This window comes from Podarcis melisellensis, assembly GCF_964234715.1.
Source record: "Podarcis melisellensis genome assembly, chromosome: 9".
NCBI lineage: Eukaryota > Metazoa > Chordata > Lepidosauria > Squamata > Lacertidae > Podarcis > Podarcis melisellensis.
Genome location: NC_138541.1, coordinates 61,601,323 through 61,626,685, shown reverse-complemented (window position 1 = coordinate 61,626,685; position 25,363 = coordinate 61,601,323). Strand labels below are relative to the sequence as shown.

The 25,363-nt window shown below is 42.5% G+C and overlaps 1 protein-coding gene across 3 annotated transcripts in view; it reads right to left on the bottom strand.

Annotated features, from left to right (window-relative positions):
* The window catches only part of ARAP2 (ArfGAP with RhoGAP domain, ankyrin repeat and PH domain 2), a 129,013-nt gene that overhangs the window by 21,594 nt on the left and 82,056 nt on the right, over nucleotides 1-25,363 (bottom strand). For all 3 annotated transcript variants that reach the window (XM_081924326.1, XM_081924325.1, XM_081924324.1), the window contains 7 exons: nucleotides 21,356-21,519; nucleotides 15,600-15,812; nucleotides 14,667-14,772; nucleotides 11,450-11,597; nucleotides 5,743-5,811; nucleotides 2,251-2,325; nucleotides 1,421-1,538 (listed from right to left, as the gene is read on the bottom strand). In XM_081924326.1, coding sequence (XP_081780452.1) covers nucleotides 1,421-1,538; nucleotides 2,251-2,325; nucleotides 5,743-5,811; nucleotides 11,450-11,597; nucleotides 14,667-14,772; nucleotides 15,600-15,812; nucleotides 21,356-21,519 — 893 coding nt within the window. The remainder of the gene's footprint in view (nucleotides 1-1,420; nucleotides 1,539-2,250; nucleotides 2,326-5,742; nucleotides 5,812-11,449; nucleotides 11,598-14,666; nucleotides 14,773-15,599; nucleotides 15,813-21,355; nucleotides 21,520-25,363) is intronic.

Sequence of the window (25,363 nt, the reverse complement as noted above, 5' to 3'; positions counted from 1 at the left end):
GGTACATAAATCATCCTATTGAAATGCATTAGTTATTTTACTGGCAACACACCTCATTTGCAAACTATCCATCATATAGAAATTACTGCAGAAATAAAATAAAAATAAATTATATACTAGAGATCCCATTTTTATAGCAATCCCTCTGTATAAGACCAGATAATTTTGCCAATTATTTCTGCTGGTATATATGTAAATAATTCAGTTTATCTTTAATATTTCAGTTCCAATATTTCAGACATCTAAGCTGTCAAACTTACATATACCATTATTCTGCTCCCAAGGTCATTATGTGTCTTCCGGTAAACAGCAAGAGAGCTATTTGTTCCAATCCAACAATAAATATCAGACGGAAATTGCTTTCTTGAAAATGTAAGGTTTTAATATACTTCTCTTCTCAGAATTTGGTTTCAGCCAGTTAAACAAATTCTAATTTGAACTGAGATTTTTTTTCTTTTCTGTTTTTAATATTTAACTCCCCACAGAGCTAAATTGCACCAGAAGGTCTTTTTGCTTGGTCCAAGGTCCTACTGAGATGCATCAAGGTGGTATCACTTCAGAATGCAGATAAAGGAATGCTGAGGTCCAGGATTACATGTATACATTGGGGTTTTTTGGACCTCAGCATTCCTCTATCTGCATTCTGAAGTGATACCCTTAAGTAGCCCCTGAAAAAAAGCACTGCATCATAGAAGTCATAAAGAAGTCAAGATGATATGGCCAAAGTAGCCCTCAGCACTGTGCACCCTTAATACAGCTCTGTGCAATCCAATTAGAGTTAATATTTGCATTTATTTAAAAAAAATGTTTAAAACAAACTACCACAGCCTAGACAGCATTTTGAGAAGTAGAGACATCACCTTGCCAACAAAGGTCCGTATAGTTAAAGCTATGGTTTTCCCAGTAGTGATGTATGGAAGTGAGAGCTGGACCATAAAGAAGGCTGATCGCCGAAGAATTGATGCTTTTTAATTATGGTGCTGGAGGAGACTCTTGAGAGTCCCATGGACTGCAAGAAGATCAAACCTATCCATTCTGAAGGAAATCAGCCCTGAGTGCTCACTGGAAGGACAGATCCTGAAGCTGAGGCTCCAATACTTTGGCCACCTCATGAGAAGAGAAGACTCCCTGGAAAAGACCCTGATGTTGGGAAAGATAGAGGGCACAAGGAGAAGGGGACGACAGAGGACGAGATGGTTGGATAGTGTTCTCAAAACTAGCAGCATGAGTTTGACCAAACTGCGAGAGGCAGTGGAAGACAGGAGTGCCTGGCGTGCTCTGGACCATGGGGTCACGAAGAGTCGGACGCGACTAAACGGCTAAACTGCAACAATACCACAGCCTTTTATACAATGAAAACATCACAGAACGAATAAATACAGATATACAAAGACAACACCAAAATAGGGAAGTCACAAACCTAGCTCTTCGCTTTCAATCACTTCAAATGTAGCCCACATATCATCTTTATGGGGTGTGATGTTTTTTATTCCCAAGATGTCATTTGTCAGTTCTTCTGCTTCCATTATTGGCGATACCTGCATGGAAGACCACAAATAGTCTTGAAATCATTATAATAAGCCCTGAGACCGTAAATTGTGCTGGAGGTTTATGCTCTCAGTCACAGGACAAAGACCTGCCCAACTTCTACAACAAGGGCAACTGCAAAAGAATGTTGATACATTTATCAATTTTTTTACCCAATTCATCATTAACTGGGTAACAAAATATTGGAAAGGACTCATATTGTTTTAGAAAAACAGAGAGGGGCTTCTAAAAACATTCTTACCATAGCATTCTTCCTTAATTAAACATTTCTCAAAGTCTAGAAGAAAAATTCTATCATAGGATTTCTGCTCATTTACTGCTTACTGTATTTCTCCAGGCTTTTAAAAGCAATTTCCCTCCTTTATTCTATATGCTTAAAGAATAACAGAAAGCGACAATATTTCATTTGATATAAATAAATGGTTGAATTTTTGTTTTTTTAAAAATCCTGGTTGTATGGCTTGGGGAAATGACCTTTGGTTCACCATATGAGAACAAACTGGTATGCTTTTGCTATGTGTGCATTTCCACGCATAGAGCACACTAAAGTCAGAAAGTAATACATTTATTTTGCTTTCCAAAAGAGTAACTGTATTATTACACCTCTGTGTTGGGGTTGGAGAGCGACACCCTTGGCAGTCCTTGGTAGAAAAAGGGTGCCGCCCCGAGTTGAAAGAGTACAGAAAAATAAATGATCCCAACCCGTATTATAATGCTGCAGTCCGGCTCCTTTCTTTCCACATAAACTTCAATAAGCATGTCTCCTGCCTGGGAAACCTAGAATAGTAGGTAAAAAATGGAAATGTTAAAGAGATAATCCAGACTCAACTTTTCCTCTGGCATGCAAATCTGAGGGGGGCACAGGGTATTCCCATACAACCAAACTCTACACCAGTGTTCAAAACTCCCAGTGTGCTTTGCGATGGAGAGTTTCATTCACGCAAGCAGTTTCTGAGCTCTGGGTGCAGTATCGCGCCTAAGATTTCAGATTAAAACTGCAGAGTGGAAGGAAAGATGGACCTTTTTCTGCCTTCCCACTTCCAGCTACTCTCTGAAGACTGGAGAAGAGACCCTCGTAAGAATATTAGGGGGTGGGCAGGGGAAGGACTAGGCCATGTGAAAAATGAACATAATATTTGAGCTGCAGTTCATTCATTTTCAGCTTTGTATTGCGAGCCCATGGGCTAACACATCCCCCAGCCCAGAATAAGGAGACACAACACAATGATGTGTGGGGTAAATTAGGCCACAACTTTATTGATTTCAGTTGTAGGAAACCTTGGCTTAGGCACTAGAGGGCATCCCTCACATCCCCGTTTAGGTCTGAGGATGTGTGGGATGTGATGATGTGGGGGACACTGCAAAATGTGAGATTTACACAGCATGCCCCCCTCCCACTTCACCAATGCTGGGAGTTTGACCTTATGCCACCACTCAGGTCCAGTGACTCCCACAATCACCCTTTAATGGGCCTTGCAAATGCCGCTGCATGGGGCTGCATAATAATGCTACCCCCCATTCCGAAGGATACCACCCAAGCCCTAAAATTGCCACCCGAGACGGTGAATGAGGGGACGTTTGGCAGGAGCATGTCCTTACCTGGCCCTCGTTCCGCCCACCAGCCAGCCACCGATTGGTCAGCCAGGTGGGGGGGGGGGCGGAGCGATGGACAGCCCAAAGGTGGGGGTATCACCCAGGCTTGGGGAAGCCCACACCAGGTCACAAACCCCACCCACCGCTTGATTGGTGAGCAGTAATTCTTGCTATAAAAAAGTGTGCCTAGACATTCCATTGTTGCACCCATTGCGTGGTGAGTTCCCGCCTCCCCCCGAGGAAATAAAGACAGAGGACACAAGAATTCAGGTTAATGGGTCGAATTAGGCCACAACTTTATTGATTACAGGAATTGAGCGGTATTGGCTTAGGCATTGGTCCTAACTACTAACCGGCTTGAAGGCCGGGAGGGTTAATCACCAGTGGGAGGAGTCCTTCTAAGGCATGTCAACTAGGACCTCCCCCGGGATCACCACTCGGGGGCGTGCCGTGGGCCCACACCTCCTTAGGTTTAGGACAAGGCCACGCCCCCCGGAATCCTTTACTGGACTACCCTTGTTTGGGGGAAGGTGATGGCGCTCCTTCCCCCTTCATTTGCATAACAATAGGACAATACCCCCACCAATGCCTAACCGCCACTCGAGCCCAGGCTCGCCGCCAATACCCTCAAACCTGTAACCAATCCCTAATTCCTGAAATAATATTGCTCAGCCAAACATCATTTCCCGCATCGGAAAGATGCACGCCATCATCTCTGTAGAGGGCCACCTTGGGCAGCTGGAGCAAGGGGAAGAGGAGGAGCCTCGGCTGCAGCAGGTTTAAATAGCCAAGGCCCTGCCCCCGGAGCCAGCCGATTGGCTGGCCCGGGGTATGATGCGGCCGGGGATTCCCTTTGCTATCGCGGGGGCTGGAGCCAGCCCCCGCAAGAGTGGGGGAGGGGCGTGAAACCCACAACCCCACCTCCTATGTTATCGCGGAAGTGGCTTAAGCTAGGTTTAAGGTGCTATTCAGCTCTGAGCTTTCATATCTCAGTTTCTAACACTGCTCCACACACAATGTTTCTTTCTTATACATGGTGAACTGAGCTCATGTGACTACATCTGTTGCCACATTTGGTGCACAGATTTGATAAGGGTCTTGGGCCATATCCCCATATGTGGTTTACCCTTAGATGCACTTCCAGCAGATGGGCTGAAGTGGAACAGCAATGGCTCTACCCAAGGTCAACGCCAAACCGTTCTCTACTGTAACTAATGACGTTGTGGCCATATTCAAGCCCAGACCACCCAGCATGCTGTTGTCCTGTGTGGTTATTCAACTCCTTAGGGGAGGGGGAAGTCTCTTCCTGATAGGAGGTAGAATTTCACCTTGGAGGAAATCAAACTACACATGCAAAAGAATGGAGGAAGGCAGGATTTCCTGTTCACACGTTGGGATTCGTTCAGATTGCTAGGGGTGCTCATTTGGTAGAGTATGCAGGAATGTTAAGTCTGACCCCAAATTACTCCACACATGTAACAAATTGTGGGTGTTGCCCAACATGAGAGTGGGGGATTGTTACAGTGCATGAATTGGGGAGGGTAAATTTCCCATGGGATGGAGAAATATATCTGTGCTTCTAGGATTCTAACTGCATCTATTGGAAACAATGAGACTTTATTTAGAGGAATTTTCTGTAGAAATACTGCATTTTCTGCAGCTAAACCCACAACATCACTATGTTTGAAAGAGTCACATAATGGAGAAATTAGGACTTTAAGGTCACAGTGCCTTCTGAGAATTGAAACTAATGGAATCATTTGCGAGGGGGGGGGGAACATTACAAAGCGACTTTGAAGGAAGCTTCTTAATTATACTGGCAACGATTCAGAAAAAGCCTATTTCCTGGTGAAATTTGCTTTTTAGATGATATTACGGGAAAAAGGTTGGAGGAAAGAATGAAGTTGACATTTGATTTCCATTGGGCGTATGTAAACAACTGAGCATTCGAGGAAGGGAAAAAATGTGTTGCAAATTACGGCAGCAAACAAAAACAGCTGGCAAAGTGTTTGGTGGGCAGGAAAAAAAATGAAGAACCATTAACGAAGTGCCAACTGGAACGGAAAACAAGGTCATCGTAAGTGACATGAGAAGTAGGAGATTTTTCTTTGAGTTGAAATAGAAGTTTGGGCTAAACGAGTTTTATTTTTAATTTGGCTTTCTATTTTTAATCACTCTGAAGATAGATTTACTGCTCCTACCAGACAAAAAACCACTGTTAATTTTCGTATTGCCAGCTGCCTTTCACTTCTATACAGATAGGTGCTGTATAAATTGTACTGTAACATCTATATACTTTTGAAGGTTAACAGAGAAGGTTGGCTCATGCAACCAAAAGACAGATGCAACACCTGAATAGTTTGCATAAAACAGCTGGATATCGGCTCCATTTAGCGGATTCTGACTTTCTTTTTAAAATAGATAATGCCACGTACAGAGGCAGATCACTGCTCCATCTAGCTCAGTATTGTTGAAACTGACCATCAGGGTTTGAGGCAAAAGTCAGTCCCAACCCTACCTGCCTTTCCGCTTGCAAAATATTTGACTTACTGCTGAGTGACAGTTCTTGCCCTGAACAAGGAAGGAAATATCATTACTCACCTGAGTATCCTTCCATTTGGTAATAAAGCTATTTTCAATATCCATTTGCTTCACCTGATCTTCATGCACCTGTTCATAAAAAAATGGCAATATTGGTGCCTCTATGATTTACTATTAGGGACATGGGTGGCGCTGTGGGTTAAACCACAGAGCCTAGGACTTGCCGATCAGAAGGTCGGCGGTTCAAATCCCTGCGACGAGGTGAGCTCCCGTTGCTCAGTCCCTGCTCCTGCCAATCTAGCAGTTCAAAAGCATGCCCAAGTGCAAGTGGATAAATAGGTACCGCTCCGGCGGGAAGGTAAACGGTGTTTCCGTGCGCTGCTCTGGTTCGCCAGAAGTGGCTTAGTCATGCTAGCCACATGACCTGGAAGCTATACGCTGGCTCCCTCGGCCAATAAAGCGAGATGAGCGCTGCAACCCCAGAGTCGGCCACGACTGGACCTAATGGTCAGGGGTCCCTTTACCTTTTTATTATTTATTACTACTACTACTACTACAATTTGTATGCCAGCTTTCATCCGTAGATCTCAGGACAGCTCGCAACATAAAAATACAATTAAACAAACACACATAATAAAAAGAAGAGCAGAAACAAACCAATAATCCCGCCTCCCAAAACAAATTTAAGGGTATCGGATGCCAAGGCCTGGTGGAAGAAGAACGTTTTCACCTGGCGCCTAAAAGTGTATAATGAAGACGCCAGACAAACCTCGCTGAGGAGAGCATTTCAGAAATGGGGAGCACTGCAGAAAAGACCTGTTCTCATGTTGCCACCATCCTCTCCTGGAGGAAGCACACAAAGATGGTGGTTGCAGGGTCTGGGTAAGTTCAGATGGGGAGAGGCAGTCCTTGGGGTATTGTGGTACTGAGGTGTTTAAGGCTTAATAGGTCAAAAGCAGCACTTTGAATTTGGCTCAGAAACTAATGCACAGCCAGGGCACTTGGGCCAGGATTGGTATCAGATGCTCAAACTTTCTTGCCATAGTGAGCAACGTGACTGCCAAATTCTGCATCAGCTAAGCTTTCTGAACTGCCTTCAGAGGCAGCCCTATATATAATGCATTGTCCACAGACTGTCTCACCAGAGTGGTGCATGCTCTAGTTAAGTCCCGCTTGGACTGCTGAAATGTGCTCTATGTGGGGCTACCTTTGAAGGTGACCCGGAAACTATAATTGACTCAGAATGTGACAGCTAGACTGGTGGCTGGGAGCGGCTGCCAAGACCATATAACACTGGTCCTGAAAGACCTTCATTGGCTCCCAGTATGTTTCCAAGCACAATTCAAAGTGTTGGTGCTGACCTTTCAAGCCCTAAACGGCCTTGGCCCAGTATATCTGAAGGAGCATCTCCACCCCCCACCATTCAGCCTGGACACTGAGGTCCAGTGCCAAAAGACTTCTGGCGGTTCCCTCACTGTGAAAAGTGACGTTATAGGGAACCAGGCAGAGGGCCTTCTGGATAGTGGCGCCCACCCTGTGGAACGCTCTCCCATCAGATGTCAAGGAAATAAACAACTATCTGACTTTTAGAAGACATCTGAAGGCAGCCTTGTTTAGAGAAGTTTTTAAATGTTTGATGTTTTATTCTGTTTAAAAATCTGTAGAGAGCTACCCAGAGTGGCTGGTGTATAAATAATATATTCTATTATTATTATTATTATTATTATTATTATTATTATTATTATTATTGCAGTAATCTAACCTTGCACCATTCCTAATACAATAAAACAAAATAATCAAGGTGGCTGTGTTACTGCAAGGCACACCAACTTTAAAAGTGAGGAAGACGGTGCCCTGGCCTACACATAGTGGAGGAGACATACTCTGAAAATAATTCTTCAGGGATGCTTCTTCCATGTTGCTATTATCAGGTGGGGTTCAATCACATACTGGCCAATCCACATTGCACAATTACAGTTGCACAACAAGGCCCCCTCTCCCAAAAGATTGGACATTTGGCAATAAGGAAAGTGATGAGGCCATGTACTGGAAAGTGTGGAATAACACTTGATGCAACTTCATCTAACCTCCCCACAAGCAAATCAGAATGAATGCTTATTAATGGCTGACATCATCTAAACTCCCTGCAAATAAATCAGGATAAATGTTCAATCAACAGGTTGTCTGGAAGTGCCCTGGTGCACAACCAGTGGTTTTTTTTCCTGGGGGGACACAGAGGTATGCATACCCCTAAACATTTTGTGAATTAAGTTTGGCCTCATTGAGGGGCAATATTTCAATATGAGTAGGAAAATGAGAGTACCCCTAAATATTTTTTTTAAGAAAAAAAGCACTGAGCACAACCAATGCCAGGGATTAGTCTCCTAATTTTGTCCCCACACCCATCCACTCTCCCTATACTTGGTGGCTTCTTAGCATCCTTTTTCTGTGAGAAGAAAACCCTGCAAGTAAACAACTGTGATAATGGTTGTAACTGAGACTATTCCCTATGCTAATGTTCTATCTACAATGAGTTTTGATACAAAAATGTGGGTCTGCCACAGAGTTGGGGGAACTTTGGTCCTCCACCTGTTGTCTGAATACAGTCGTACCTTGGTTCCCAAACGCCTTGGTACTCAGGACGTTTTGGCGCCCGAACACCGCAAACCCAGAAGTGAGTGTTCCAGTTTCCAAACGTCGTTTGGAACCCAAAAGTCCAATGGGGCTTCCACGGTTTCCGATTGGCTGCAGGAGCTTCCTGCAGCCAATCAGAAGCCGCACTTTGCTTTCTGAACATTTTGGAATTCGAACAGACTTCCAGAATGGATTCCGTTCGATTTCTGAGGTACCACTGTACGCATCACACCTGCCTTCACATTTGACCACATTGCCTGGTGGGAGATGACAGCCTTTCATCAGCTAGATGCTACCGATTATCCCTACAGCCTGAAGAACAGGCACAGACCAGGACAACTTGAGGAAGCCAGAATTGAACTTGCTGCTGAAACGTTTCACACAGTTTAAATATACATAATTCTAAAACGCACACCTGTGTAAGTTTAACCACACCACATTAAAAAATATAATAATGACAATACCTTTCAGGGAGTGAAGAGCCGATCCCAGCTGAGCTAAGGGTTTGTTCCGAGGTGTGAGTTTTTTTACACATTTTGGGTAGAATCTCTACCAGGAAATTTTCAAAAATAAGTCGCACAAAAACAAATGGCAGCTGTGCACGAGCATAGCTAATAGTGCTCTTGTACAGCTCTCATTCATTTTCATAGGAATTGCACACGCAAATATCCTGGTGAATTGTGCACCCTGTTCTCATGCATTTGATTTTTATTGCTGCCTGTTTTACTGTGATCTTGCGTTCCAATGTTTATATTAGAACATTAATGTGGCCCATAGGTCATCTCGCTGGTGTAATTAAAGTGCAGAGCAAAATCTGTTTATCCCCCTCCAGGCATTTCAAATTGACATGCAGGTATTTTAGCTGTTGCCTTTTTTTATATATATGGTTTTATCGCTGCTGCTTTTATTGTTGTTTTATGGCATCTATAAGTTATATATCACTTTGAGTACCTTGCCCAGAGGCAGAAAGGGAATTAACAAATTTTCTAAATAATAGATTTTTATTCCTGTTTCACAGTGAAACAATTTGAGGGGCCTATCAGACCCAAATGCAGATGATGATGATGATAATGATTCGGAAAATAAACAGAGTAAAATTGATGTTCACGCTAAAGGATTTACAGTGCAATTTTGACCCCCTCCTGAAGCACAGCTGAAGGGAATTAGGGTGGAACATACATGCAACTCCAGCACTTCCACTCCAAAGACTCTGGAAAGCTCTGCAGGTGTCGATCTACCAACACTAATGTTCCCTTGTTCCCATAGCACATCCACGGACTGGGTCTCCAACCACCATAGGTATTTTAACTTCCTTTGGTGGTGTCAGTGGAAGGAACAGTATTAAAAATGAATTAGTAACTGCTGGAGGTGGGGAGAGCGGAATTAAAAAGCCACCACCCCAACTTCTGCCCTGGCCTATGTAATAAATAAATAGTAATAGTATGGGACACGGGTGACCCTGTGGGTTAAACCACAGAGCCTAGGACTTGCTGATCAGAAGGTCAGCAGTTCGAATCCCCACGACAGAGTGAGCTCCCGTTGCTCAGTCCCTGCTCCTGCCAACCTAGCAGTTCAAAAGCACGTCAAAGTGCAAGTAGATAAATAGGTACCGCTTCAGCGGGAAGGTAAACAGCATTTCTGTGCGCTGCTCTGGTTCGCCAGAAGCAGCTTAGTCATGCTGGCCACATGACCCAGAAGCTGTACGCCGTCTCCCTCGGCCAATAAAGTGAGATGAGCGCCACAACTCCAGAGTTGGTCACGACTGGACCTAATGGTCAGGGGTCCCTTTACCCTTTACCTTAATAGTAATAGTAATAATTGTACCTTGCCCATCTGACTAGCCTGCCCCAGCCACTCTGGGTGGCTTCCAAGATACTGTATTGCCCTGAATATAAGCCTCACTTTCCCCCCAAATTCCAACAGTGAAAAGTGCGGCTTATATTCGCAACCTTATGGTATGCAGCCAGGAGCACGGCGAACTGTCGCCCACCCCATGCGTAATCCCCCATCCTCTCCCCCAAGGCCAGAAAGTAAGAGAGCGAGGAAAGGTAAGGGCCACTGGCAACACAACGTTGATTCCCCCCCTCCCATATGCAGCCAGGAGCATCAAGTAATTTGTAATCAGGTATTTTTTTTCTTTTCCCTCCACCAACTTGTAATCAAGTATTTATTTTTTTCTTTCCCCTCCACCAATTTTAAAGGTGCGGCTTATATTTGGGTGTGGCTTATATTCAGGCCAATACGGTGTATAAAAACATAATGAAGCATTACACATTCAAAAGCTTCCCTATACAGGTCTGCCTTCAGATGTCTTCTAAGGGTTGTTTATTTACTTATCTCCTTGACATCGGATGGGACGGCATTCCACAGGGTGGGCGCCACTACCAAGAAAGCTCTGTCTGGTTCTCTGTAGCTTCCCTTATTGCAGTGATGGAACCACAAGAAGGCCCTTGGAGGAGGACTTCAGTGTCCGGGCTGAATGCTGGGAGTGGAGACGCTCCTTCAGGTATACTGGGCCGAGGCCGTTTAGGGCTTTAAAGGTCAGCACCAACACTTTTAATTGTGCTCGGAAATGTACTGGGAGCCACCGTAGGTCTTTCAGGACCGGTGTTATATGGTCCTGGCAGCCGCTCCCAGTCACCAGTCACTGCTGTGAATAATGAACTTTTAAAAAAACAAAACACCCCTAACCCTCAGTTTTAAGCAGCTGTGATTTGCTTCTGTCCATGTTCTTTAACTCTCTCTTTCCCTCCTTCTACTGTCTCCACTCTTAGTGCTTCTAATTTGTATACTCCTTGAGTGCAGGGACTTCTCAGTGTGCTAACTACATCATGGACAAGAAGATATACCTGTATACAGGTAATCTAAGATGACCATCAGAAAGTTTTTTTCCCCCTCAAGGGAGGACACTGGGTGCAACCCATAAGTTTAGGTTTAGCTGCTCTGTCAGTCTAACTTCAAAAGGAAATCCTTCAGATTGAAAATCAAAGAGAGAGATAATGGTGTTTTTCAGGCCTGCTGAAAGCATTTCTGAACAAGAGACAAAATGCTGTATATGATGCCCCATTGCTGTTTTCAGCCATTTGCTAAATTATATTATTGGAGAAATCTGATAAATGTGCTGGATACTTACATCAAAGAGATGCACATAATTTATAATCAGGTCTTCGATCACATCAACTTCTTCGCTAGTTTGCCCTTTGGTCTGAAACAAGCACGACGAAAACACCATGGCTAGATTGTGAGGATCCATGTGATTGATTTCCGAACACTTTTGTACCCTGCACAAAGTTAATAAATCTATTTAGAAGGCTTCAGTAGGCATTGGCTTGTATAAGGGAAGAATCCCCCAACCCACGACACAGCATGCATTTCCAACACAGCAGCTCAACTTAAAAGCAGGCATCCATTAAAATGAAATTATGCATCTCATTTTTTCCTAGATCATTAACTCACAATTCTCTTGCCACCTGTTTTTACACAAACAGATTGTTCTGCCTTTACACAAACAGATTGTTAGAGTATGGTGAAGTTGCTCCCTCCAGCTAGGCCAGGGTACAGGACTGTTTGAAACAGTGAACAAGCCAGCTGCCTTGGGAAGGTCAGAAGCAGAGCAATATTATGGAAAACACCAAAACTAGTTGATTCTTCTCCCCATCTGGCAATCGGGGTATACTCTGGAGGGACCTTATGACCACTGGCTATCTTATTCAGCAAACGGGACACGGGTGGTTCTGTGGTCTAAACAACTGAGCCTCTTGGGCTTGCCGATCAGAAGGTCGGCGGTTCGATTCCCTGCGATGGGGTGAGCTCCCATTGCTCTGTCCCGGCTCCTACCAACCTAGCAGTTTGAAAGCATATCAAAGTGCAAGTAGATAAATAGGTACTGCTGCGGCGGGTAGGAAAACAGCGTTTCTGTGTGCTGTGTGGCCCCGTTGCACCAGAAGCAGTTTAGTTATGCTGGCCACATGACCCAGAAAGCTGTCTGTGGACAAATGCCAACTCTCTCAGCCTGAAAGCTAGATGAGTGTCGCAACCCCATAGTCGCCTTTGACTAGACCTAACTGTCCAGAGGTCCTTCACCTTTAGCTTTTTTTACCTTATTCAGCAAACAACCACCACCGCCACTAAGCTTGTGAGATTTCATACCTTCACAGCTAGAAGGGCTAGGAATTTTTGTAAATAAAATCAATGTGGAAATCTCAGAAAGTGGACTTTCCCCCATTCAATAGTATATTTGTATGAAACTACTCCATACATAAGCCTGGACTTGTAGAATATTATGGTGACACAGATTGAAATTCCCAATTCCCAGACAGCTAACTGATGTGACTCCAATGTCAGCTACCTCCAGGTTCGAGAAGCAGTATATGTGGGGCTGCCACCGAAGACAGTTTGGGACATGGCAGTTAATTCAAAATACAGATGTTCAGGCTTTGTGAATAAATACACTTCCGGCAAGATCCATCACCAAGTGAAATGCACCAGCATCTGGAAGTTATCAGTTGCTATGAATTCGATTGTCATGGCTAGCAGTGACAGAGCATAGCGCGGAAGAGCTGGGAACCAGGTTAAAATCTTGCCTCACCCATGAGTTCCTTAGATGGCCTTATGGGGTGACTGCCATTGTTTATGTCAGTGTTTCCCAACCTTGTGCCTCCAGCTGTTTTTGAACTACAACTCCCATCATCCCTGACTAGCAAGACCAGTGGCAAGGGATGATGGGAATTGTAGTCCAAAAACAGCTGGAGGCACAAGGTTGGGAAACACTGGTTTATGTGGCCAAAACTTCACCAGCTGTGTACAAGAGAAAGGTGCTGGCAGAAATTGAGGGCCTGACTGACAGAAGTACTGCAACAGCTTATTATTACTTATTACAGTTTGATATAATATAATATGATATAATATAATATAATATAATATAATATAATATAATAATAATATAATATAATATAATATAATATAATATAATATAATAATATGTTATATAATACATTGTGCAATATATTCACACCATTGCTCAAGGGCTGTTGTAAGAATTCTAAGGTCTCAAATAGAAATTAAATATTCATAAATGTACAAGTCAAGCACATACGTAAGTATATAAACCACGTGTCTGAAATAGTACAGGAGAACAATCCTGAAGCCATTTTGACTCTCTCTGGAAGGAGGAAGGAAATGCAAAAGCCTCCCCATTGTCTTTTGCTTACAAATCCTGCCTTAAGGGCATATTTGTGTATGAATAGAGTGAACCTGTGACCTGGCTTCAGGAACTAAAGTATTTTACCATCACAAAAGAATGACCAGGCTGCCCAGGTAAAGCAATCAGTGAAGAAGAAGAAGAAGAAGAAGAAGAAGAAGAAGAAGAAGAAGAAGAAGAAGAAGAAGAAGAAGAAGAAGAAGAGGAGGAGTTTGGATTTGATATCCTGCTTTATCACTACCCAAATGAGTCTCAAAGCGGCTAACATTCTCCTTTCCCTTCCTCCCCCACAACAAACACTCTGTGAGGTGAGTGGGGCTGAGAGACTTCAGAGAAGTGTGAGTAGCCCAAGGTCACCCAGCAGCTGCATGTGGAGGAGCGGAGACACGAACCCGGTTCTCCAGATTATGAGTCTATCACTCTTAACCACTACATCACACTGGCATTTTCAGGTATGCTGGCAGACAAGATTTCTGGTGTAGACCACCTCCTTCTGTGGTGTATGTATGATGCTTTGGGGTGGTGGTCTTGGGCTACATGGTGGGCAATTTCAAAAGTCTATATAAGGGCTTGCACACCTTTGTTCTCCTCCCTCCTGCATGTTTGTGAGTGGGGACCCTGTTGCAACAGTTCTTTGAATAAAGATCAGGCTTACTAGCTGCTTTGCTTCTCAATATACTCTGGTTGGCCTCTCTTATTTTCTCCTACCAATAGGGAACCCACCTAAGGACTGTATATGGGCTCTTGGATACCCCATCAGAGAAGAGGAGCAGTTTTTTTTCTTATAACAGGGCTATCAGCTGCCAACTGGCTTGTGCTGATCCTCATCTTTAGTTGTCATCTGGTGATCCTGATTGCTAGTAATGTTTTGAGATTGCTTCTTGTGATTTTATTAACATATTTTGATGTTACATGGAAGCCCACCTGGAAAGATTTGCATTCTGCAAGGGAGGGGAAATGTCAACTATGATAATGGCCCCTTAGAGCATTCCAAGGACTCCTGAGATAATATATAAATAAAATTTTGAACGCTATCTGGTATATCTAACATTCATTTCTCCCCACAGACCTTTGACAAAGTTAAAAGAAGATGTATAGAGAGCTTTCTGATATAATACCTTCTTTTCAGTAGATTTATCAACACACTGACCTGTAAAGGTGCTCCATTAAAGCTGCCAACGTTGCCCTATTGACTGGTGGAAGTGTTCGAATAAAAGTGCTGTACTTTTTCACCCTCTTTTTCTCATCCAGTGTATCTGATAGAGAAGTGGGAGGAGGGAATTAAATTACCCAGCATTAACAGCAGTGCAATCCAAAAGAGAAGGATATTGATCCGCCATCTCAGTAGCATCTAGTCATTTAAGATTATTATTCAGCCAATCCACCCCTACTTCACTGACACAATATTGGTAAATTCTCTTTTGACGTGCTATGTTTGAAGGGAAACAATTTTGAGAACAAGGAGGTTACGCCTTGCAACTTTTGTATTCTTGTACCGCCTGCAATGAGTCTCAGGCTAAGTATCCATAAAGCAGATTCTTCTGTTTGCTCATGGATGCACTTAATGGGCAGAGCTGATTAAAATACAAATGGGCAAGACATACAAATAGGTAGAATGGAAAACTGAGTCTTTCATTGCTCAGAGCAGGTTACCTGGAGGTCATAATATTGATTGGAATACATCCCTCTTGAATGACACCATTAACAACTCAGATAGTCTAGTCCACAGCCTGAAAAGTGTTTTTTCCTCCTCAGCTCGGTGTTTTCCCCCACTGTGCTTCTTTCAACAACCTGTTGTTCTAAAATGTGTTATACCCACTGGTCCCCATGTTCTGTTTACTGATAACCATATTTAATTAGAACCCACCCTTCTCCAGAGCTTAGAGAGGGGCAAAGCCACTTATAAACCCTGTGATGACTTGGAAATGAATGAGGCATCTCATTGCGCTTTGAGCCTCACTGAGGCTCAGCACAACATCAGAGAGAGCTCCAAAAAAAATTTCAGGATTGGAAGGAGGACAGGGAGGTTCAGAAAACAGACACAATGTCTCTGTGGCCTCGTCGAAAACATGCAGCACATTACCTAATGCAGAAATCCAAAATGGATAGAGTTCTTTGGTAAGCAGTGCATCATCTATTTCAGACAGAAAGCATTTCAGTGCATCAGTGACATCTTCAAGCTGATTTGTCCCAGCCCTCAGCTTAACACTTCTCGCATCTTTTTTGAAGCACTCCAGAAGTTCATTCACACGAGAAGGATCGCCTCCTTTCAGGTAGATGTGTTTGCTACCCAGACCTTCAAGAAAGGAACACAAAATCACTTTCCAAAAAAGTTAATTATGCTTTAAATCAGGGGTTGTCCACCTGGTCCCTACCGCCCACTAGTGGGCGTTTCAGGATTCTAGGTGGGCGGTAGGAGGTTCTACAGCACAAGCTGAATCCTTCTTCCATCGAGCACCGGTGGGCGGTAAGGAAATTTTACCGTCAAGAAAGATACATTAGTGGGTGGTAGGTATAAAAATGTTGACTACCCCTGTCTTAAATAGACCAATACTCCAATATAAAAATATTGTACAGTTAGAGGGGGGGACACACAATATGAACAAATGGCAATACCTCAGGTTGCTCTGTATAATCATGATTTTAACACTGTATCACAGATGCCGTTAAGAGGCAGAACACAGAAGAAGAAGCTTTTGCTGCATGTATAATCAGTGGTAAGGGAGGGGGGAAGCAGGAATCCTAGGCTAACTGAGAGATTCTCCTTGCACTAGTGGAGGGGGGGCAAGTCTGTCACTTTCTGTTTCTCATTTTCCCACCACCTTGGATCCCGAACGCCTTGGCTCCTGAACAAATCAGCTCCCAAACGATCAAAACCCGGAAGTGAGTGTTCTGGATTTTGAACAATTTTTGGAAGCTGAATGTCCGGTACGGCTTCCGATTGGCTGCAGGATGCTCCTGCAGCCAATCAGAAGCTGTGCCTTGGTTTTCAAATGGTTCCAGGAGTCAAACGGACTGCTGGAATGCATTCTGTTCATGAACCAAGGTATGGTATCTCAACTTTTCTCAGATGTTTTGCCATTCCAGATCCATCCAGGACTGCCTGCAATCCTTTAAACTTTCAGATTACTCTCTCTACATCTGCTTGTATGCCACAATACTCCAATGGAGTGCCCTACGGACATTTCTTCATTTCTTACATATCTTTTATGCACCATGCAAAAACATTCCAAGGGTTTGGGCTAATTATCTATGATCTTTTAAATTGCACTGTTTTTTTCTTTGCTACTATGGTATGTATTTTTTGTGGTTTTATATGGTAAACTGCCCTGTGATTCTTGATGAAACCTGGTATAGAATTTAAGTACCGTATTTTTTGCTCTATAAGACGCACCAGACCACAAGACGCGCCTAGTTTTTGGAGGAGGAAAACAAGAAAAAAAATATTCTGAATCTCAGAAGCCAGAACAAGAGGGATCGCTGTGCAGTGAAAGCAGCAATCCCTCTTGCTGTTCTGGCTTCTAGGATAGCTGCGCTGCCTGCATTTACTCCATAAGACGCACACACATTTCACCTTACTTTTTAGGAGGGAAAAAGTGAGTCTTATAGAGCAAAAAATACGGTAATCGATAATATTTCAAGGACCACTTCTCCCCACATAAACTCTCCCAGACGCTGTGTTCAGCATCTGAAGGCCTTCTTTGTGTGCCTCTGCCATGTGAGGTGCAGAGGGTGACTACACAAGAACGGGCCTTCTCTGTAGTAGCTCTCTGTTTGTGGAATAATCTCCCCAGGAAGGCTCACCTGGTGTCATCATTATACATCTTTAGGTGCCAGGTGAAAACGTTCCCCTTCGACAATTATGAAAAGTGTTGGACAGAAGTAAAGAAAGATTTAGAAATATGGTCTAGACTGAGACTTTCCTTGTTAGGCCGAATTGCTGTTATTAAGATGAATGTATTGCCGAGAATGTTATTTTTGTTTCAGACGTTACAGATCTTAGACAAGATGGACTGCTTCAAGAAGTGGCAGAAAGACATATCCAAATTTGTCTGGCAGGGCAAAAAGCCCAGAATAAAATTTAAGATCTTAACTGACGCAAAAGATAGAGGGGGCTTTGCCCTGCCGGACTTAAGACTCTATTATGAATCAGCAGCTTTTTGCTGGTTGAAACATTGGCTGCTTCTTGAAGATACAGACATTTTGGATTTGGAAAGATATGACAATAACTTCGGTTGGCATGCATATCTATGGTATGACAAGGTAAAGGTGTATAAAAGTTTTAAAAACCATATTGTTAGGAAAGCACTATACAATGTTTGGATTCGATATAAAGATTTGCTGGAAAGTAAAACTCCCAGGTGGTTGTCACCAATGGAAGCTAAGGCGGTGAAAAAACTTAATATGGATACTAATTGGCCAAAATATTGTGAAATCCTAGAACAAGATGGTGAGAAGTTTAAACTTCAGAGTTATGAGAAACTAAAGTCCAAAGTTCGAGACTGGCTACATTACCGTCAGATAAATGAGACATTTAAGGAGGACAGGAAAATAGGATTTCAGAAGGAGAGGTCAAAGTTAGAAACAGAACTGTTAGAACCCAATACTAAGAATTTGTCTAGAATGTATAACTTGCTGTTGAAATGGAATACACAAGATGAAACGGTGAAATCAGCTATGATTAAATGGGCACAGGATATCGGTCATGACATTATGTTTGCTGACTGGGAACAGTTATGGACCACTGGTGTTAAATTCACGGCATGTAATGCCCTAAAAGAGAATATAATGAAAATGATTTACAGGTGGTACATGACCCCAGTCAAGCTTGCAAAAATTTACCATTTGCCCAATAATAAATGTTGGAAATGTAATGAGACGGAAGGTACCTTCTACCACCTTTGGTGGACCTGCCCAAAGATTAAAGCCTTTTGGGAAATGATCTATAATGAAATTAAGAAGGTCCTTAAATGGACTTTTCCTAAGAAACCTGAGGCTTTTCTCCTGGGCATGGTCCCGCCAACTGGTGCCAAAGAAGGATAGGACTTTTTTTATGTACGCTACTACAGCAGCAAGAATTCTTCTGGCAAAGTATTGGAAGATGCAAGAACTACCTACTCTGGAAGAATGGCAGACAAAGGTGACAGACTTCATGGGTCTAGCAGAAATGACCAGCAGAATCCGAGACCAGGGGAAAGAGACAGTGGAAGAGGACTGGAAGAAGTTTAAATTATATTTTAAAAACTGTTGTAAAATAGAGGAGTGTTGAGATGTCAAGGGGTAAGAAGCAGAGAAATACAGCGGTAATTATTAAGTTTAAAGAAACTTAACGAAAGGGAAACAGTAGATAAACTGATTAAAGGGTTGCTAAAGAACTTTGGAATAAGGATGCAGCGAAAGGGAGGTATGGGGAAGTCGGTATATGTTTAATGTTGGGTATGTTTTTGTTTTGTAATGTGTACTTTAATGTTTTGTAATGTGTATTTTATTATGTGTTTGGAAAATCAATAAAAAAAATTATATATAAAAAAAGAAAACATTCCCCTTCAACCAGGCCTTTGGCTGATTAATAGTCTACAGCCTTTTAAATGTGTCTGTGGGAAGGGCGAGGGCTATTGTCTTGCTTTTCTTGCTTTAATCATTAACACGTGTTTTTAGCTTGTCTTCTGTTCTGTGAACCACCCTGAGATCTTGTGGTGAAGGTCAGTATACAAATTTAATAAATAAAAATAAAATACCGTATTTTTCGCTCTATAAGACACACTTTTTCCCCTCCAAAAATTAAGGAGAAATGTGTATGCATCTTATGGAGCGAATGCAGGCTCCATGGCTTCAGTGATAGCAACGCGAAGCCTCCAAAGTGCAGTGGGAGCGCTCCTGCCATGCTCCGGAGGCTTCGCGTTGCTATCGGTGTGCACTGATCCCTCTCACTCTCCTGGCTTTGATTCGTTGGAGAGGCGCTGTACAGCTTTCCCTCTCTGCACAGCGCCCCATCAGTGAAGCTGGAGGAAAAATGGAAGGGGCTCCGTTTCTCCTCCCGCTTCGCTGAAGGGGCGCTGCGCAGAGAGGGAGATATTTTTTTTTCTTGTTCTCCCCCTCTAAAACAAGGTGCGTCCTATGGTCGGGTGTGTCCTATAGAGCGAAAAATACGGTAAATAACTTCCATGGAAGCAACTCTTACACAGCTAGGAGACCTTTAAAATGATCCAACTTGAATAAGAGCCATTCAAGTGGGCGTTTCCCACACAACTGGAACTCCATCACCACTCATGCGTTTGGATCATTCAAATGTTCTTGCTGGAGCTGATCACACCCTAGCGGCTCGGAGACATGCATGGTGCAAAGGGTTCTGGGTGATAGCCTAGAGCACACCTTCAAACCTTGTAGAGCACTGGCAGAGCTTCTTGGGTCTCCCTGTTGTCCATAAGATCAGAGATTGGATATTACAACACATCCAATGTTATTTTGTGGCTGAACAGTGCAGTGGGAGATCAGCAGAGCAACCTTCCTCAACATGGCAGGTTCAAGCAGTTTTAGCCTTCTGGCTAAAACTTTTGAAAGCTTTTGAAACACCTTTTGAAAGCCACGGCCTGATAAGCTGTTGGCTTCACAGCATGGCAGCAGTTCTTAAACTAGGTACTAAAACAACATACGCTGCTTTTTGGCCACATAGATCTTCATCTTCCAGTGAATAAGATCCTGCACCCAACAAAAATAAATGGACCTCGAATACTACTGGCCCAGAGGTGGAAAGAGGACAGAGTTCCGACCAGAGACCAATGACTGATGAAGATGATGGACTACGCCAAAATGGCGAAATTGACCAGGAAAATCAGAAACCAGGAAGAGAAGAACTTTAGGATGGAATGGGAAAAGCTTACAATGTATTTAAGAGAACACTGTAAATGGTTTTCCCAGTAGTGATGTATGGAAGTGAGAGCTGGACCATAAAGAAGGCTGATCGCCGAAGAATTGATGCTTTTGAATTATGGTGCTGGAGGAGACTCTTGAGAGTCCCATGGACTGCAAGATGATCAAACCTATCCATTCTGGATAGGTGCTCACTGGAAGGACAGATCCTGAAGCTGAGGCCCCTAATACTTTGGCCACCTCATGAGAAGAGAAGACTCCCTGGAAAAGACCCTGATGTTGAGAAGGATTGAGGGCACAAGGAGAAGGGGGCGACAGTGGACGAGATGGTTGGACAGTGTTCTCGAAGCTACCAGCATGAGTTTGACCAAACTACGGGAGGCAGTGGAAGACAGAAGTGCCTGGCGTGCTCTGGTCCAGGGGGTCACGAAGAGTCGAACACAACTAAACAACAAGTAAACAACTGAAATCTTTGGCAGGATTTGGTTAATACTTGTAATGTAAAAAAAAAATGGTAAAAATGGATGACGATTATTTTTTAAAATAGAGAAAATAAGAGAAGCAGTTGGGAAAAAGATTGATAATGGCAACCATGGAAGGCTGGAGGGGTGTCAAAGGATTCAGAGAATCCTAAATGATGATGTTGATGTTTAATGTTTGAATTCAAATTTGTTATGTAAAACTTTACACACACACACACACACAAACATGTAAACACACATATAGGACCTCAAGAAGCTCCTTGTAAGGAGAAGCTCTCTCCCTTGACTTGTACATTTTAGACACACACAGACACACACAGCCATGCAAATAGCACAGTGCAACAGTGTGAACCTGTGACAAAGCGTGGTCTTTGCAAATAGCAGTTCAAGCCAAGCTAATGTAATCTGATATAGATGCTTCTTAAGTACTCTATCTGGGTGCATCTCCAATTTTCAGGAACTTGAACAAATGCTCTGCTCCACTTACCATACTGCGTAACAAATGCAATACAGCTGTTCACTATAATCGGGACGTCATTTCTGCTGAGCTGCTGATCTTCTAACACGTTGCCATCTGTACCTGCTGCTTTCTCAATTGCGCTGTGCCAGACTGTGAAATCCAACTTTGTGTGGCCATGGATGTATAATGTTCTGCAAAAAAAAAAAAAGTTTTGGGAAAATATTTTGAAAGGAGCAATAAGAGGGTGAGTGGAAAAAGCGATTCTTATTTTAGTGGAAAAGAGCAAGATGGATATCGTATGGATAGGTGAACACAGACCAACTGAACAGCTGGCAATAACCTAAGGCTGAAAACAGCCACAATGCTGCTTCTCTTGAAACACTCTCACTTTTGAGAGAATATTCAAAGAGAACATGAATATTTCTCCTCAGGGTTGAACTTGGATGAAGGGGAGGGTGGAATGAAATCACATATAGTTTGATCCTCTTCAAAATTTGTCAGCTTCTTTGTGCAACTTTCTCCCAAGAAACACATAAACAGTGTTGATTAATAGGCATATTGCTGCAAGCAATTCCCCCTATTGTAATGCATTTTGGAAGGTTGTTTTCACAAACCTATGCATTTTTATGGAGATTTTCCTCTAATATATGCATTGTGTACATACTGTTTGGATTTCGAAGGTTAACAGTTTGGGATTGTGAAAAAGGTAGTCTCCAAGTGTCCCAAGTACCGTATTTTTTGCTCTATAAGACTCACTTTTTCCCTCCTAAAAAGTAAGGGGAAATGTGTGTGCATCTTATGGAGCGAGTGCAAGCTGCGCAGCTATCCCAGAAGCCAGAACAGCAAGAGGGATTGCTGCTTTCACTGCGCAGGGATCCCTCTTGCTGTTCTGGCTTCTGAGATTCAGAATATTTTTTTTTCTTGTTTTCCTCCTCCAAAAACTAGGTGCGTCTTGTGGTCTGGTGCGTCTTATAGAGTGAAAAATACAGTAATTGCTGGAGGTGTGGAGATAAATCAGGGACATGTGGTGGCTATGTAAAAATAATCCTAGCATTTTGGGAGCATATCCACTTAGAAATACAAAAAATAATAAAGACTTCCTTTAAGAGAAAACCAGAAGCTTATCTCCTGGGGATCACAGATTCGGATATCCTGCAAAAAATGAAGAGTATATTTTTATACACCACAGTGGCAGCAAGAGTCCTTATCGCTACAAGTGGAAGAGTGATGAAATCCCCTCTACCCATGAATGGATCCAAAAGTTAACAGATTATGCAGAGCTAGATAGTTTATCAGAAAAAAATAAAGAACAAACCAAAACAGGAATTTATTTCAAAATGGTAAGTCTTCAAAGTTTATTTGAAAAACAACTACAAGTAGTTTAAACTCTGTCACAGCATTTGAATAACTTTAGTAGTAGATTTAAGAAAGATATGAAATTTAAGATAAATCAATAATTAGTTAATTTAAGACAAAAATGTGTTTTGGCAACAAATAATAGATAACTGAAACAAGGAATGGATGGGAGGTCGGGTCTATAGTCCAAGGACTGTTTTTTGCTGTATTGATTTGTAAATAATATTGTCGTTATCACTGTTTTGTTTGTATTCTTGTCTTGTTTTTTCCTTTCTTGAGTATCAAGAAAAGAAAAGAAAAGAAAAAGGTAGTCTCCCATGAAAGGGCAAAATAATTTTGATTTTTCCCGCCATCCCTCACTGACACGGAAATTTGCATGAATGACAAAATGCAGTTTGGACAACAAAAGGTCTAAAAATTCATGCTTTTGATAAATTTACTCAATACTCCTCTTGGATATATAAGCTTTTATTGTCCTTCATTAAAAATGTATTATTTCCACAACATCTGCATTTGGGGGCTATTTTAAGCCTTTTGAATCATAGTACCCCTTGTAATCTTGCTGAATTTCTCAATATCTACAGAGGCACAAAAATGAATCAATGGTTGAGAAGATTTAAGATGCTAGATCCCATAAGATAGTATGACATTGTGCAGAATAGATACACTCAGGAATAACTAAGTGAGATCATGAGCAAAAGGAAAGTATAATAAATATCCATCAAACAACTGAGGAAGTGAACACATGAAACTTTATTTTATTTTTCTTTTTACTCTGCCAATGTGTTTTCTGAGGAAATTCACCACTTAGGGTCAGGAAATGGAATCAACAATGGATTTAGTCCTGTGAGAAGGGTGGGTGGGTGTGTAAGAGAGAGGGAGTTATTCAAGATGTATGTGGTTATTTATAAAGCTCTTGTATCCAACTTACTCACAATGTGATCCCAGCAACCGGTATAACTCTCTTCAACTGAACAATGCCTCAAGCTGCTTTGAATTCTGACAAGAAGTGTCAGGTGTCATAAACAGTATAACCTCTCGAGAGCCTCTATCTGCTATAACTCCCCTCTGTGAAGTCTCCCCTCAGATTCTCCACCCCAGTCAAACTGGTTCATTGAAAAAGTATTTCTCAGTACAGCCAGCCAAGAGATGTGCTCGGTTCTAAATATGTGAATCCTTTTCTCTACACGCACATCAATCTGGAAAGGGTAATGAAAACCTGACCAAGCTACCATATAAACCTCAATGTGACTCTTTCCAAAGCACCCATGTGTTGTAGTCAAACAGCTTCTACAATCAAACCTCAGTTCTCTAACGGCTCCGTTTTTGAACTTTTCGGTTCCCGAATGCCGAAAACCCAGAAGCAAAATGCTCCGGTTTTCTAATGTTCCTCAGAACTCGAATGTCTGATGAGGCTTCTGCTTGAGTGCAAGAAGCTCTTGCAACCAACTGGAAGCCACGCCTCAGTTGCTGAACATTTCGGAAGTCGAACGGTCTTCCGGAATGGATTATGTTCAACAACCGAGGTTTGACTGTATAGCTCAGTGAATAGCGCTCTTGAACTGTATGAGAAACTGTTAGGTTGGCTGGTCACACAGCAGACATAGGGAGAGGGAAAACTTTTTTGGGAGGGGGAATACAGTTAGACTCCCAAGGCAGCCGCTGAAGTCAGATAACACTTATTTCTTTGCAAGGCTTTCCTTGCAAAGGGTTTCAGAAGGTTACTGAAGTGTTAGAGGAGCTTCTCTCTGAATTTCCAATATAATGCGCTGTTCTTCTCTTTCAAAGTCAAGTGTATGCAGTGTGAAAAGAAAAAAATGCAGAAAAACAGGAGGATTTATCTTATGGGTTAAGAAAGAACTGAACAAAAACCTCAAATTACACTTTTCAGATGTCCAACATTCACAGGAAATGGAAGGTCAGAAGAATTTCATTTTCTGACCAGAAAACTGCTATGTACATGAAGAGAACAATGGAAGTTCACTTTTTGCCGTAAGAGATTTAGGCTGCATACATAATGCACATTTATATCACATTTGCACCCAACAAATCCTAGGAGATGAGCTTTGCTAGGTTACTGGGAATTGTAGCTCTGTCAGGGATACGCTTCAGTTCCCAGGACGGGAAGATGTGCTTTAAATGTATGATGTGCATGCAACCTTTTAGGTGTGGGAAGGATTTAAAGTGCTGAAGAAAGGATTATATTAATCTAATATTTATATCCCACCTTTCCTTCAAGGAACTCAAAGATGGCATATATTTGTCTCCCCGCCACACACACACACACACACACACACACACACACACATGACAGATATTCTCACAGCAACCTTGTGTTAGATTGAGAGAGGTCAGCTAGTGAACTTCATGGATACTTGGAGATTTGAACCAGTTTCTCTACCAGACATTTTAGCTACACAACAACGACAGCCCTCAAGAAGCCATTTTGTAGCAATAAAGCAATTTGGTCCGCCTTTTATTCCAAGTTATCCAAAATATAATTCAAAAGCAAAAGCTTTTGAATTATGGTGCTGGAGGAGACTCTTAAGAGTCCCATGGGCTGCAAGAAGATCAGACCTCTCCATTCTTAAGGAAATCAGCCCTGAGTGCTCACTGGAAGCCAGATCCTAAAGCTGAGGCTCTAATACTTTGGCCACCTCATGAGAAGAGAAGACTCCC